At 54.3% G+C, this 14,671-nt stretch overlaps 1 protein-coding gene across 2 annotated transcripts in view; it reads right to left on the bottom strand.

Annotated features, from left to right (window-relative positions):
* Positions 1–290: 290 nt before the first annotated feature.
* Atp9a (ATPase phospholipid transporting 9A (putative)) overlaps positions 291–14,671 on the bottom strand; it is a 122,660-nt gene continuing 108,279 nt past the window's right edge. For both annotated transcript variants that reach the window (XM_046433285.2, XM_046433286.2), the window contains exons 23-28: positions 13,171–13,326; positions 10,955–11,019; positions 10,049–10,157; positions 9,420–9,477; positions 7,499–7,702; positions 291–4,720 (exon numbers count right to left, since the gene is read on the bottom strand). In XM_046433285.2, the coding sequence (XP_046289241.1) occupies positions 4,584–4,720; positions 7,499–7,702; positions 9,420–9,477; positions 10,049–10,157; positions 10,955–11,019; positions 13,171–13,326 (729 nt within the window). In that variant the 3' untranslated portion in view covers positions 291–4,583. The remainder of the gene's footprint in view (positions 4,721–7,498; positions 7,703–9,419; positions 9,478–10,048; positions 10,158–10,954; positions 11,020–13,170; positions 13,327–14,671) is intronic.

Below are 14,671 nucleotides of genomic sequence, written 5' to 3'. Positions count from 1 at the left end.
CATCGTCATCAAGCACTGTGTGGGTAAATACTATCTGATCTCTGTTTTTCTCTTTTCCCATTTTACACGAACTACTCTGAATTTCTGACACATCTGGGAAGGATCAGGGTATCACCATGCATTGATTTGGGTTCCTTTCCCCCCCCCCCCCCCGAATTTGAAATGTAACTGGGAAAAAGTTCTGGACCTGTTAATGCACCACAAGATAAACACACAGTGGGAGCTTTATAGAAAGTTCTTGTTCCATCACCAGAATTCATGATTCCATACAAATTAAAACGATCCCCAAAGGCAGGAAGTACACAAGCTTTATTGGGCAACAGCAACAGGCCACGCTGGCACTCAATGAGTGGATCCGCTTGGAAACACATGTGTCCTCACCGAGCCGAGAATCCGAATCAACTGGATGGACCCTCCGGCTCAATTAAAGCATCTGCGCAGGGCTGGTCCTCCATCATGACGCTGTCCTGTCCTGGTGAGCACGGCAACGAGGGTGACACAGAGAGATCTAGGGAGGGACCCGTGACCCGGACACGGCTGTGTTCACCCGGGATAACAAAGGGATCCATTGGCCATGATTTCATTTGCGAACACCCCCCACCCCACCTTAACCACAAACACCACCTTCCCCACCCAGGCCAGCTCTGTCTACCGCGGCGCTCCGACCCCGCGGGAGGAGCTGCTGTAGTCGAGAGGCTCTGGGCTCCATGTTGAGGAGCGACCTCGGGTCCATTCCAATACACAGTCCATTGTTTCCCCAGGGGAAATGAACAGAATTAATGAAGATATTTTCAGGTACACATAAACAACAAAAAGCTTTACATTAAAAGGAAGGAGAAATAAAACGAGTTGTATTTACAAAGCTCCCGGTCTATTTTAAAAACAGGAACAGAGCTGGGAGCGATGGAGTTTTAACGCCATAAAAACCATACAGTCTTCAAAAAGCTTGAGATGACACCACAGACACACACACAATCGCAAACACACACAAGATTAAAGATAATAACGGCCGACGGGTGTTTGCTTTCAACAGAAGGGAGCAGGAGAATGTGCAAAAGTTTAAAATGCTGCCCTGAAGGCATGTGGGCATGCCCCTCCCCCAGGCAAAAATAAGACCAAGTAGAAAAACAAAAGTCTGGAGGGGAAAAGGCATTAACACGTCAATTTCCAGTGAGCACAAAATTCAAATTACATCAGAAAGTACTGTCAGTACGACCTATAATTTCATCAGAGAATAAACTGAGGAAATCTTGGTAGATTTGGTAGATTAAATACGATGGTATTTAAGATGCGTGCCACACAGATTTCACTCAATGGGGAGCTCGCCTGGGGCTGGGTAGCATCCTGCCAGGGGTGGGAGCAACCAGCTCGGGAGGCTGGAGGCAGGCATTGGTCTCAATTTCAAGATGCTCCCTGGGACTTTCTCCAAGCAGCTCAAGTTAGCATCCCCGACTCTCCTAGCACCTTAGCCACACACGTGCAGAATTAATGACCAAATCAGGATCAAAACTGTCAGACTGGGTGTGGTGGCGCCTGCCTGTAATCCCAGCAGCTGGGGAGGCCGAGACAGGAGGATCATGAGTTCAAAGCCAGCCTCAGCAAAGGGAGGCGCTAAGCAACTCAGTGAGACCCTGTCTCTAAATAAAATATAAAATAGGGCTGGGGAGGTGGCTCAGCAGCCGAGTGCCCCTGAGTTCAATCTCTAGTACTGCCCCCCCCCCAAAAAAAAAAAAACTGTCAGATGCAGAGGAACCAAACCATCCTGCTCACTCTACCCTCCACCCTCATCAGGAGATACGCTCATAACAAAATCACAGTAGAAGCTCTCACAGGGGCAGAACCTGCTAGTGCTGTCCGTGGGCACAGGGAGCTGTGACTTCTACTTTAAGGAGGTGTTCAAGGGGTGGAGACTGTGCCCTAAGGCCTTCAGACCTCAAGTGTCCGATAAAGGTTCAATGGTGCTCTACAGAAATTCCTTCCAGGCCAATGAACCAAGAGAAAGGCCAACGGCATCCTGTGTTCAAGGCTGACAAACTTGGGAGACACTAACAAAACAGTTAAGTTCCTGGCTTCTGGTTTCCTTCGCTTCCTCCACCGCTGAGAACCCGGGCTCTGCTGGGGTTCTGTGTGATTCCTGGGGTCACGGCTGTGCCATGCCTGCCCTTGGGTCTCCTGGGCTGCCAGCGGTGCACATCCTTAGGTGCTCAGGGACCCCTGGTGGGTGACACCAGCAGGCTGCCTTCTTGAGGGATGGTCCCATAGCATGGCAGCTTCCCTGGGGGGTTGAGTCCTTCTTGCCCACAGCTGCCCACATCCAAGTGCACGGAGAGACAGCAGAACAAGGGGCTCGCGGAGGAGCCGCCCAGCATCTTCAGCTTCCAGGCGTGGCCTCTGGCCTCCCGGGAGCCCCCTTCCTCCCGGGGGTCAGATGTTCGCTCATTAGAAATTGGGAATTAAGAAAAAAAAAAATCAGAGGGACCAGCTTTATTCCCTGTGTGCTGGAAACACCTAGTTCTCCAGCGGGGTGCCGATGAGCTACCTGCAGGAGCCGTCGCCTGCCTCTGGGAGTTACGCTGGTTCAGGCCTCAAACCTGCCATGGAGTTAAGATTCCGGGTTCATAGGATCAAAAACACTGAACGACACTTCCTCCTCCTCCACAGATGGAACCAGGGCCTTGCACCCGCTAGGCAAGCACTCCACCAGGGAGCGACACCCCCAGCCCTATTTACTTTTTTGAGACAGGGTCTAAGGCTGACCTCAAACTTTCGATCTTTCTGCCTCAGCCTCCAGAGTCACTGGGATTACAGGTGCATGACCCCACGTGGGCCCCGCTCCTCCTCCACCTTTGACACCACACAAAATCACTCAGTGAACACGCTGGACCTGCTCAAGCTTGCTGGGGCTTCTGGACAAAGACCCCTTCCCTAAGCAACCACTCGTGCAAGGCGAGACATCTTTTCTGAAGGACTTTCCCTGGCAGAAATGGCCGGCGAAGAGGGGAAATATTGCAAAATTACAGAATCTCAAAAACAAACAGAAATGACATCAATAATCTGCAACTCACTGCCACCCTAGGAAGTTTTAAAGGGGCATCACAAAATACAAGGGCTTGTCAAGAGCACTCCAAAGCTCAGATCCTCGTGTCCCCAACTCTCGGAGGCAGGTTCCCTCAGGTAGGTGGCAGGCGTCAGCAAGCAGGCTGTGACTTCCATCCCCGAAGCACACACAGTTTAGTGTCGCACTGAAGCTCTGCAGGGTTTGTACACATAGAGAATTTGTCACAAATCCGAGACGACAACCACACTCAGCTCTTGCTGACCCACTGACTTAACCGTCCTGTAGTCAGAGACTCGAGAGCCCAAGGCCTTGCTCTCCCCGCCACGTGGGACACTTGCCAACTACAGCTCCTCACAGGCAGCAGCCGCTGCTTTATAAGAAACACACGGCATGCGGCCAGCCAGGTGGGGGAAGTCTTGCCTACCGGTGGCCTTTCAGCGAGTTCCCTTGGAAATCTGCAGGCAGGGGAACTGATTCCAGATCCCAAGCCCCGGCCTCCTCCCACGGGGCTCCTGGCTTTGAAGGCTGCCACCGGGAATGGCGACACGGCAAGATGCCTCGCTTGCTCAGTCCGCCCACAATAATTCCTCCTAACAGGAAACAGGTTGCTGCAAAGAGCCCCGGGCCCTGACCTTTCCGCTCAGGGCCCAGAGGGTCTGAGTCACATCTGCCACGCTGTCTGAAGAATTAGCCGAGTCTTATCACACTGTCGACACATTTAGGGGCTGTTCAGTGGCACGTTTCCTGCTAAAACAACTCTGCTGAAAACGTCAGGGGGTGTCCTCAGATGGCCACTGGCTTGGTAACTGTCACCAGCTCCTAACAAAGCAGGATCACACCTCTGGGATTCTTTTACGAGGTGGCAGGTGAAGTTAACTGGAGGCCGGGACCGCTGAGTTGGATCCAGGGTGATGGCTGGATTTAGGGCCCCCTCCCCTCCTCTCGGGTACCTTTCCTGATGCTCTGAGGCGGGGCCGCCTTAGGATGGGGAGGATTTCCAAATGCAATCCGGGTTCGGATAACTTTCACCAAACATCACTGTCTTTTTCTTCCAGACTCTCACTAAGAGCTTCATGTTTTCCTGAAACTGCTTTGTAAGATGAGAAAGACTTAAGAGTGCACATGATAGGACTGTTTTAAAAAAAAAAAAAAAAAAAGCCTTCTACCACCTTCAACTAGACAGAAGCTTTATCACATGACAACAAAATTCAAGTCATAAGGAGCTTGCCCGGGGCCTGCAGAAGCCTCTCTGCGGAGCCACCCGGCTGCTATGTGTTCACGCTCACTCCCACAGGGCTACAGGGCCACAGGGCTCCCACAGGCACACTGGGGACCTCAGGACCCTCCCTCCTGATTCTTCAGCGTTGGGACTGGGTCCCGACACACAGCACAGAGCCTGGCCACACTGAAACTGCACATGTTAGCGATGACTGCAAAATCCACAGGTGGCGGTGACACAAATGGAACTTGAACTCTGTCCACCAGGAAAGCCCAGAGGCCAGGTCCCCTCCACCGAGTGCCGAGCCTACGACGTGAGCTTCGAGTAGCTGGGAGGAGAGAACCGTCTTCGCAGGTACTTGAGGACATAGAGGGGGAGACAGCTGACCAGGGTGATGACAGACACCTTCCAGAGGAAGGACAAGGTGGCGATGAAGTACACATCTGCAAGCAACGGAAGGACAGCAGTGAGCATGTGGGAATGTTCCAGAAGGCCCATGCAGTTCAGAAACAGCCACACCGCTGTCACAGGGAAGCAGTCTCCCATCACCAAGCCCCGTCCTCCACTGGCCCCTGAGGGTGCGCCCTGGGTTGGCAGCACACCCCACCCTCCCGCACCTCTGTCTCGTCCCGCTGTCTGTCCTCCCCTGTGGCTTCCTGATACTCAGGGAGGTGCTTTTTTTTTTTTTTTTTCCAAATACTAGTAAAAGAAACTTCAGGGAAAACCATTCTTACAGTGTTATTTTGATTTGGAATCTGACAGGTGGCATCTAAACCCAGCCCCTGGGGAGCCGAGTGACACTGAGATGCAGGCTTCTGCTTCCTGCAGCTTTCTCTCAGCCCCGCGTGGTGGAGGGGAGCCACCAGGAGGACCTGTGGCACGGCGCCAGGTGGGCAGAGACGCCCCTGTCCAACCAGTCCTGTCCTCGGGCACTGACGGGGTACGTCCTCCGCTGCCGCAGGACACTAAACCCTGGATCTCAGGTTCTCTAGAGAGAAGAGGCTGCTCGGGGCCTCGTGAAGCAGCTGCCCGAGCAAACGACTTCCCCTCAGTGGGATCGGACGGACGCTGGGTCCAGGACCTAGGATCCCGCGCCCTCACCCAGCCCTGGTCCAGCCAAGCCGGGCTTCCTGTTCTGCCTCAGGCCTGAGCCCTGCTCACACAGTAGGTGCTCACGCAGGCCGTCCTGAAAGACCAGGGCAGGCGGGCAGCTCCCGGTCTTCTCTCCTGTTATCTTCACTGAAACCTTCAAGAGGAGCTCGGAAGCCGGCAGAAGGGCCCTGACCGAGGATGCCTCCAGGTTCAAGGGGGTTTCTTCATCCTTTTTCTTATTATTGTCCCCTAAGGAACCTTTGCAAGCTTTGCCCCTAATCTACCTCCCCATGACATTTTACCGCCACAGGCCTGCTGTCCATCTGTTACTGGACACACCTGCCCTTACACACACAGGGAGAGCTGCTCAACCCCACACCTTGGTGGTGGGGCCACATGGCCCCATCCAGGATCTCTGGGGTTAAGGGGAGTCCAACTACCCAGCTGTGCACCCAGAATGCACAGAGGTGGCATCCTGGTGGCCCTGCAGGGGTGCCCCAGGACAGTGCTGATGGGCACCAGCTCAGCCTGGACTCTTTACTGCTGGTTGGCGGGGGGGGGAGAGGGGTGTACTTTCCCATCTGGAAGTTTCCATGACACTTTTTATTTGGGCTCAGCTTGGGAGTCTGTCCGGGCCCTGGTGTGTCTGTCTGCAGCTCACATCTGCCATCTCTGCCACCCCCGCTTACAGTCTCACCTCCCTGTTTGTCATGGGTTTTGTGATATGAAGAGCCACCCCCTGTAAGCCCGCCCATCATGTCTGCCCATCTTGCTGGCACAGGGCAGGTGCTCCTTGTGCATCTACAAAGGGGCCAGTGCCCACTACGGTGGCAGCCGTCACTCCTCGGGCTGGCTGTATAGAGCAGCAGATTTTATGCTGAGGTCCAGAGACTCCACAGAGGAGCTAGATCAGCGGAGGGGCCTCCCACCTCCAAAAATAACGTCTGGAAAGTCAGCACAGGCACGAAGGAGGAGAGGCCATCCCTACCACCATCAGGAGCCATCTCATAGCCTGCTCAAGAGTAGGACCTGGGTGCCTGACCCCCGCCCCCCCAGGGAGCTCTCAGGGCCAGCCCAGCTCACTGGGAAACCCTCGGGGGTTCACAGGGAAGGGGTTCCAACCAGGGGGGACGGGGGAGATGCTGAAATCCACAGATCCTCAGGTGCCTTGTGTGAAACGGCACAGTCTTTGCCTAGCACCCCACAAGCTCCCAGAGCCTTAAATCTTCTCTGATACCAACGCAAGGCGAACGCCGCGCAGACGGCTGTTACGCTGTATTGTTCAGGGAAGAACGGCCAGAAGAGAGGCCGGACATATTCAGTTAAGACCCAACTTTTTTTTTTTTGCTAAATGTTTGGGCTCTGAGGTTGGTTGAGTTCACGGATGTGCAACCCATGGATAAGGGGCTATTCTGCCCTTTCAGAATTAGAAGGACAAAGGATTCCTCTTCTAAGCTGGCTAGTTCTGTTTTTTCTTTTCTTTTTTGATACCAGGGACTGAACCCAGAGGCTTTGACCACTGAGTCACATGCCCACCCCTTTTTATTTTGAGACAAGTTCTCGCTAGGTTGCTTAGGGCCTTGCTAAGTTGCTGAGGCTAGCTTTACATATATTCTATGTATAAATTGTTGATGGACTTTTATTTTATTTACTTGTTTATATGCAGTGCTGAGAATCCAACCCAGTGCCTTACACATGCTACGCAAGGGCTCTACCACTGAGGTAGAGCCAGCCCCCCGAGGCTGGCTTTGAACTTGCAATCCTCCCACTTCGGCCTCCTGAGCCACTGGGATTACAGGCATGCACCAGAGTGCCCGGGTTTTTGTGGTTTTGGGAAACACACTTTTGGCTGATGAGCAACTCAGTCAAAGAGTGCTTACCCAGCGTGCACCAGACCCTGGATTGTACCCCAGCACCCTAAAAAATGAACAAAGTAAAAATACAAACGCATGCTCTACTCTGAGAACAACCCTGCACTCTCAAAGGCACCCACTGATTCACAGCCGCCACTTGGCCCAAGGCAGGCACTGGCAAGAACACGGGACAGCTAGCGAAGGGCCGCTGGACCAAGAGCCAGGAGGCAGTGCTGGGTGGTGCAGACAGACACCTGTGCACACTCGGGGGCTCACCGATGAATTCGTGTAAGAACACCAGGGAGGCGATGTAGCAGGCCAGGCTGAGCAACTCCGCCACGGTCATGAGCCAGTGCCAGGTCTGGATGGTGAGCGCCACCATGAGAAGCTCGGTGAGGATCAGCGACGTGAAGGAAATGGCCACGATGTGCACGAACTCCGACTCGAACAGCAGCAGCGCCCCGTACATGATGGTGCTCCCTGCAAACCGGAGGAATGTCCGTGCAGGTGCCCTGGGCTCCGCCCTCGCAAGCCTCACCCCTCGCACACGCCCCGCCCCTCCAGAGGCTCTGGCCCGGGACCCGGAGAACCGCTCCTTTACTCTGGGAGCAACTGCTCGCTAAACGAGGCTGCGAATGATGCTTCATGGAGGATTCAAATCTATAGTTTCCTATTTTCCTTTCTAACCTTATCAAATAGATAATCTGTAACTGTACAGGCAGAAGGAGGAAAAGAGCGACAGAATGACTAGCTGGAGTTGATGGAAAAACAGAAGTTTAAACATATTTAAAATGAGGGCTGGGATGAGGCCCGTGACAGAGCACTCGCCCAACACATGGGAGGCCCTGGGCTCTGTCCCCAGCGTCGATACATGTACGTACGTACACACACACACACACACACACGAACACACAGGTTTGTGTACACACACATGCACACTCTACAATTAATGATGGGAACAGCAGTCACAAAAGGACAGCGGCTGCATGCAGCCACTGGCTGGAGGTATCTGTAGGACGTGGGTGCCAGCCACAGGGGAGGGGACATAGGGGGCTGCTGTTCAGTGGCGAAGGAGTGTCAGATTTGTAGGATGGAAAGTTCTGGAGATGGCGCCCAGCAGGGACATGCTCACCACCGACCCAGATGGTGGTCACGGTGGTGAAGGTTAATTAAATGTTTTCACCACCTATATGAGCACCAGTGACCCAGGGCACAGGGGGGAAGTGGAGAGAACCCCACGCCCCGCCAAGGAAGGGCAGGAAGCATGGGGGTGAGCAGTGGCAGCCTCTCCAGTGCCCAAGGGGCAGGCTGATCAGGACCTAGTCCAAGACACTGAGAGCGTCACTCAGAGGAGACAGCCAGCAACTCTGACACCCCAACTCTCTAGTGACTGCCTTAATGAACAGGCCTGAGGGTGGCGAGGGCAGAACAGAGGACCGCTCATTACTGACAACTTTCACGCGCACTTTGCATTTTTTAACCCACTACAGGGACCACCCTGTGGCGCATTCTTCCTCCTTCTTCTCTTTCTGCCGTGCTGAAGACTGAACCCTGGGCCTCACACGGGCTGGGACAGTGCTCCACCACTGGGCCAAACCCCAGCCCGTTTCATAATTTTTTTTTTAAAGATAGGGTCTCACTAAAGTTGCCAAAGCTGGCCTTGAACTTGAGATCCTCCTGCCTCAGCCTCCTGAGTAGCTGGAAATGCATGCCTGCGCCTCTGTACCTGGTTTGGTAAACATCTTTAAAACATTTTTTAAACACGTCAATGACAACTGAACCCTCTGCCAACAAGCTCAGTGGCCTCTACACTTTCTGATCACGCCGCCCACAGTGAAAAATCCTTCAGAATGAAACCCTACGTACACGTGCTTATTTGTGGATTCTACGTGTCCCTGTCCAGATAGAAAGGCCAGGAGCACTGTACAAATATATCATGTGTGTCAGCAAACACACGAAAGCTGGACGTCCCAGATTTGGGAGCACTCTGTGTTTGGGACGTACAAATCGACTACACTCTGACTTCACCACCACCCTGGGTGGTCAGGGCAGGAGTCCTCCACCCACCCAGCAGGACCCCGCCTCACTGCCACCTGCCCCAGTCCACCTCAGGTCTGGCTTTTCACTCCCTGTGCCACAGGAGGGAGAAGGACCCCTGCGGTGACCTCCAGAGCCCAAGGCAGCAGCAGATCCTTACCTTGATAGATGCTAATCAGGACCCATATTAAGAAGGTCTTGTAGGACAGCGGTCGCCCCTAAATGAGAGACAGAGAGGTCAGAGCAGGCTACTGCCACCCAGGGCCCCACGGGCCTTCCGGTCACTCTTCCTCTATCCACACGAGGCCTCCTCCCTGCTTCCACCCAAGAGGCCAGTGCACAGCTGAACCCTGAGCGATGGCCTCTCTGACAAGGAACCGACCGTAGGTCTGGATAAATCTTTGAGGAAACGCCTCTGAAGGCCAGCCGAGGAGACCTCACACAGCCACACCACGGTCACTACGTGTGGCTTCTGGACGCGTGTGGAGGGCACTTCTAGGGGCAGATGCAATTTGCAGCTCAACATGGAACCCCGGGGGCCTTTTAAGTCAGCAGCTCTTTCCAGTTTGCCACCTCATACTCCTTACAGGGCACTCGTCACCGCCCTCAGAATAAGGTCCAAACTCCCGCGTCTGGTCCCCAGAGCAGGAGGGCACGGGATCAACTGTGTCCCAGCCAGACACGGGGGTCAGCGTGGAGGAGAAGCAGCAGGGAGGGAAGATGGAGAAGAGGGGGAAGGAGAGGATGGGTGACCGGGAGGACACGGGGGGGGGGGGTGACCTGTCCCACCTTGAGGAGGTCCTTGTAGAGCTCGGGGTAGAGCATGGCCACCTCTGACTTGACGTCCTTGTCCAGGACCAGAGAAAAGACGGGGAACATGGTGTAAATCGTGGAGTACCTGGGGAGCAGACGGCCACGGGTGAGACCGGCTAGCAGGACCTGCCCGGCCCAGCTGTCCCTCCGCACTTGCGCACTGGGTGCCTACCACGCGTCAGGCCCGGCTTGGAGCCCTGGAGGCTCGGGATGTAAACAGACAAGACACCTGCTCCAGGCTTTCGGGCTGGTCTCTGGGTCAGTAGCAAATAAACTAAAGTAACCAAGCCCAGAGGAGGAGACCCTAATGGGGAAGAGGGAGTGAGGCCTGCGTGTGCACATGTGTGTGGGGGGGGTGCAATCACCGAGGGCGGCTGAGGAATGGGACATCTGAGTCCACACCCACAGGAACAGCTATGCCAGCATCTGGAGGAAGAGCCTCCCTGGTACAAGGCCAGCCAGTGCAAAGGCCCTGAGGCAGGGAGGTGGCTGTCAGGAACCAGTGAGGAGAGGGCGGTGAGGGAAGCTGGGGCGGGTCACAAGCAGTCACATGGAGCACGGCTCAGAGAACCCCTGACTCCACTCTGGCTAGTTGTTCATAGTCTTTCAGGAACCAGCAAAGGACACTCTACCTTTCCAATCAGAAGCAGGTAGAATCCAGTGTCTGCTCTCAGGCTGAAGCAACCAGCAAAACCCAGTAAGTCAGCGGACTGTGCCGGACACCCCAGGGCTGCTCCCCTGCTGAGCCTGCCTTCCTAGGGCCACCAGTCCACAGTGGCCGGGGGACCAGAGGGTCTCTACACAATGCTGCTTCTCCCTCCCCCTCCGTGGCATCTTAGGGAAGTTTCATTAAAGAAAAGGAGACGTGGCATGGATCCTTACCCGATGATGAGGAATCCTTGATAGAGGGGGACGGAGGCAAAGTAGAACACAGAGGAGAAGACCGCCTGCGCCAGGGAGAAAGAGGATGTCACCAAGGGCCACAGCAAGGGTCCCCGTGTTCACCTAATAAAACACCCGCCCCTGCACAGTCACGGCACACGGAGCCGAGGTTACGCGTACTTCGTGTGTGCGAGCTCATGTGATGCTGCTAACATTATCCCCATTCTACAGGTGAGGAAGGCGAGGCCCAGAGAGGGTGAGTGGCTTGCTCAAAACCACACAGCTCCTCTATGCCAAAGCCAGGGGTCACACTGGTTCACCCAACTCCAGCATCCATGCTCAGCCCCTCTGAGACTGTGAAGCTCCAAGAGCCGGGAAGGCTTTGCACACGATCCCAGCACATCTCCAGAGCCACCCACAAGCTTGAGCCTAAAGCTGCCACAGTCCACAGAAAGGGACATGGAGGAGAAGAAGGGCCTGCAGGAAGGAGGTTGGTCCTGCCTCCAGGACCACACCCCCAACAGCTCAGAATGACCGCGCCCATCACTGGCCCGCGCTTGGGAACTGTCAGGGAAGAGCCCTGTGCGCTGCACCAGCCACCTTCAGGCTGGGTGGCGGGCCAGGCTTTGCTTCTCACGTGCCTCCTAGTGTTTGGGGAAACAGCACCTGGCAGGCGGCCTTTGCAATCAGATAAAGCCAAAAAGACACCTGTAAGCCCTGCTGAAGGCCACTTCCCGATCCAGGAGGTATTAGCTACCGTGGGAAGGAGGAGGGGACTGCATCGGGCTCACTGAGCCCCAGGGCCCCTGCACACCCACAGGGTAACTGCGGGATGGCAGAGTCCAGACTCATCTCCACTAGATAAAACCAGAGGGGGCCAGTGTCACCTAGAGGGTTCATGATAACCAAACACGGAGGGAAAGTGGACGGTCCTGGTAACCAGGCACCTCTAACCAGAGCAGCTCCCCAGCACCCGTAGCAGGCAGAGAGCCAAGGAGACCCACGCTCGCCGGCCACAGAGCTCAGGTCACAGTGCCACTGAGTGCTGTGACCATGGGACGCTGGGAGCTGCCCTCTGCCATTTTCAGTGCCTTGTCACTCAGGTGGGACTGTGACACAGGACGACTGTATGTCAAGAATCTCTGCTGACTTCACAAATCAACACGAGGCACCCCTTCCTCTAGGAGGGGTGTGTGGACCCTGGTCTTCATCTGGACAAGAAGTAAAAACGCCGCGTCCATGTCTGTCTGAGACCGTTTCCAGGGGTCACTGCAGACGGGGTTAAAGGCCATCTGCAGCACAAGGGGCAGTGCCACACCCTGGAATTGTCCTTCTGGATGATACGGCAATGCCAGGCCCTGCTGGAGTCCCCAGAACCAGCTCATCTGTCTCCCAGTGGCTGACACCAGCATTTCCCAGCTCAACGGTGAATCAGCATAAATGAACAGGACAGATGTGGTCTGAGGAGCCGCAGCTGTTTAGCGCTTAGGACATTTTGTTGGAAAGCACTTCAAGGCCTCACTCACGATGCAACAGACATTAAAAATGCAAAAGCCACCCCAACAGGCCTGGGTGAGGCCAAGGAGAGAGAGCGCCCTCCTGGGGACCGACTCACTCTGTGTGATTAGAAACCTCTCCTCCCCTGGGGAGGAGGTGGCCTCAGCTCTGGCTATAAAGTGGGTGCGGCTGTGGCAAGGATGCAGGTGACCTGCACCGCAAGCACCCAGCTGACACCCAGGTCCAGGAAGCGCTCGGGAGAACCAGGCCACTCTCTGGGGTTCCTCCCGCTGTCCCTGCCTCTGCACCCCAAAAACCAGGATGTGAGCACTCACGCTGCGGTCTCCTCTGCGCCCATCACTGGGGCACACCAGGGAGAACTCACTCCTGTTGCCATACTGCCACCATGGTCACCTACCTGCTCCATGCCAAGCACCCATGGGCTCCACCGCTCATGCTCATGTCCAGGCTACACAGCAAGCAGGGCCATCGCCTCTCAAGAGAGGAGCAATGTGGAGTGACTTGCCCAAGAGCCACCAGCTAACACGCCACGTGGGGGATTCAAACTGGCCCAGGAACAGCACCAGGCCTACTCTGAGGCCCAGGCTTTCTCCGTCATCAGCACACCTTCACCTGCACCTGGGCACCAGGACCAGCTGCCCACCCACTGCACGCTGTGGCCACGGGCACCTGCACAGAGGCGCCAGCTGCCCACCCACCTGCATGGTACTGATGCAGAGGCTCCTGTGGATGACGAACTGGCTGAGGGCGGCCGACCGTTTGTAGCTGTTGCGGCCGTGCACCATGAGCAGTCGGCCCAGGTGCTTGAACTGCGTGATGGAGAAGTCGGCCGCCAGCGAAGCCTGTTTTCCTTCCTGGAATCCAAGGAAATTGGGCACCGTCAGCAGCACAAGAGGTCAAGGCGGACACGTTTTTTTAATTGAAAAAATAAGACACGGTAAGGAGATCTTTGAAGAGATTCAATAAGGAGGTTCTTTGGTTTCGAGTTATATGCAGTTGGTGGCCCAAGTCTAAATCTGATTTAAAAGAGGAATTTCTTTAAATAAAGAACATACTCCATCACGGAGAGTTGTAACATGGGGGTCAACTGAGCGTGCTCGGGAGCCCCGAGAGCTCCGTGCCCGAGATGCGCACAGAAGCAAAGAACCACTCGGGGCTCTGTGCTGTCCACCGGCTCCCTTCAGAGGCCAGCACGAGGGGGACACCTGTGCTGTCGACACTGAGGTGCAGCGGCCTGAACACAGCTCTCTGCAGGCAGACGTGGAAACAACACATGGTGCAACACCTCGTGGAATCCCCTTATTTTGAAATGTCCCTGTTGGGCACCAGAACGGGGCCGCCGGACACCCAGGCCCCGACAAACAGGGGACCAGCAATTTCTCTTCTGTGGTGCCCAGGGACGGAAACAGATCAACCCGACCCACAGACACTGTGGCCCATTCTGCCACCGTCCCAAATGCTTCAGAAACAATGTCACAAAAATACCCTCCTCCAAAAGAGAGAGAGAGAGAGAGGGAAGTGTTTTACATTAGAGAAGATTAAAGAGACATGAAAACATGCTAATGAATGAAATTTGTGATCCCTGATTGGTTCCTGGATCTTTTTTTTTTTTTAAGCTAGATGACATTTCAAGGACAACTGGGGAAATGCCACCGTGACTCTCCTACACTACGGTCACACTGGTCTTACATCTGGGGTGATAAGCTTCTCCTGCAGGCACAGGAGAACACCCTTGTTCTGGGAGCCATGCTGAAGCACTTAGGGGTGACACGTGATTACGTGTGCAATTTACTTTCAACTGATTCAGAGAGAAAGCGAGAACGTGGCAAGTGTTAACAATTGGTAAATCAAAGAGGAGGGCAGATGGGTGTTCATTGTTCTATTTCAAATTTTCGGAACGGATGACATTTTTCAAAATAAAAAAGAGGGTAAGACACGATGTCTGTACATACTCTTGATGTAGAAAGAAATCCAAGATGGAATGGATTTAAGCAAGATGCATAACAAAGTGCATGGTGTGTTTTTAATTTAAGATTATACACAAAAATAATATGTCTATACATACATGTGTAAAATATGTTTACAGTATATGCAACAGACATGTATGCACCCAACTGTACACCCATAGTAAAATGTTGGATGAAGACCCCATGTTGGTAGTTTGATGCAGTTTAAAAGATGCACTTTATTTTAAAATTA

The sequence above is a fragment of the Marmota monax genome, unplaced genomic scaffold (assembly GCF_021218885.2).
Source record: "Marmota monax isolate L192 unplaced genomic scaffold, Marmota_monax_Labrador192_F-V1.1 WCK01_AAM20220418_F8-fsc00014, whole genome shotgun sequence".
Lineage (NCBI taxonomy): Eukaryota > Metazoa > Chordata > Mammalia > Rodentia > Sciuridae > Marmota > Marmota monax.
The sequence above is the reverse complement of the archived record's forward strand: the minus strand, read 5'-3'. Positions and strand labels throughout refer to the sequence as shown.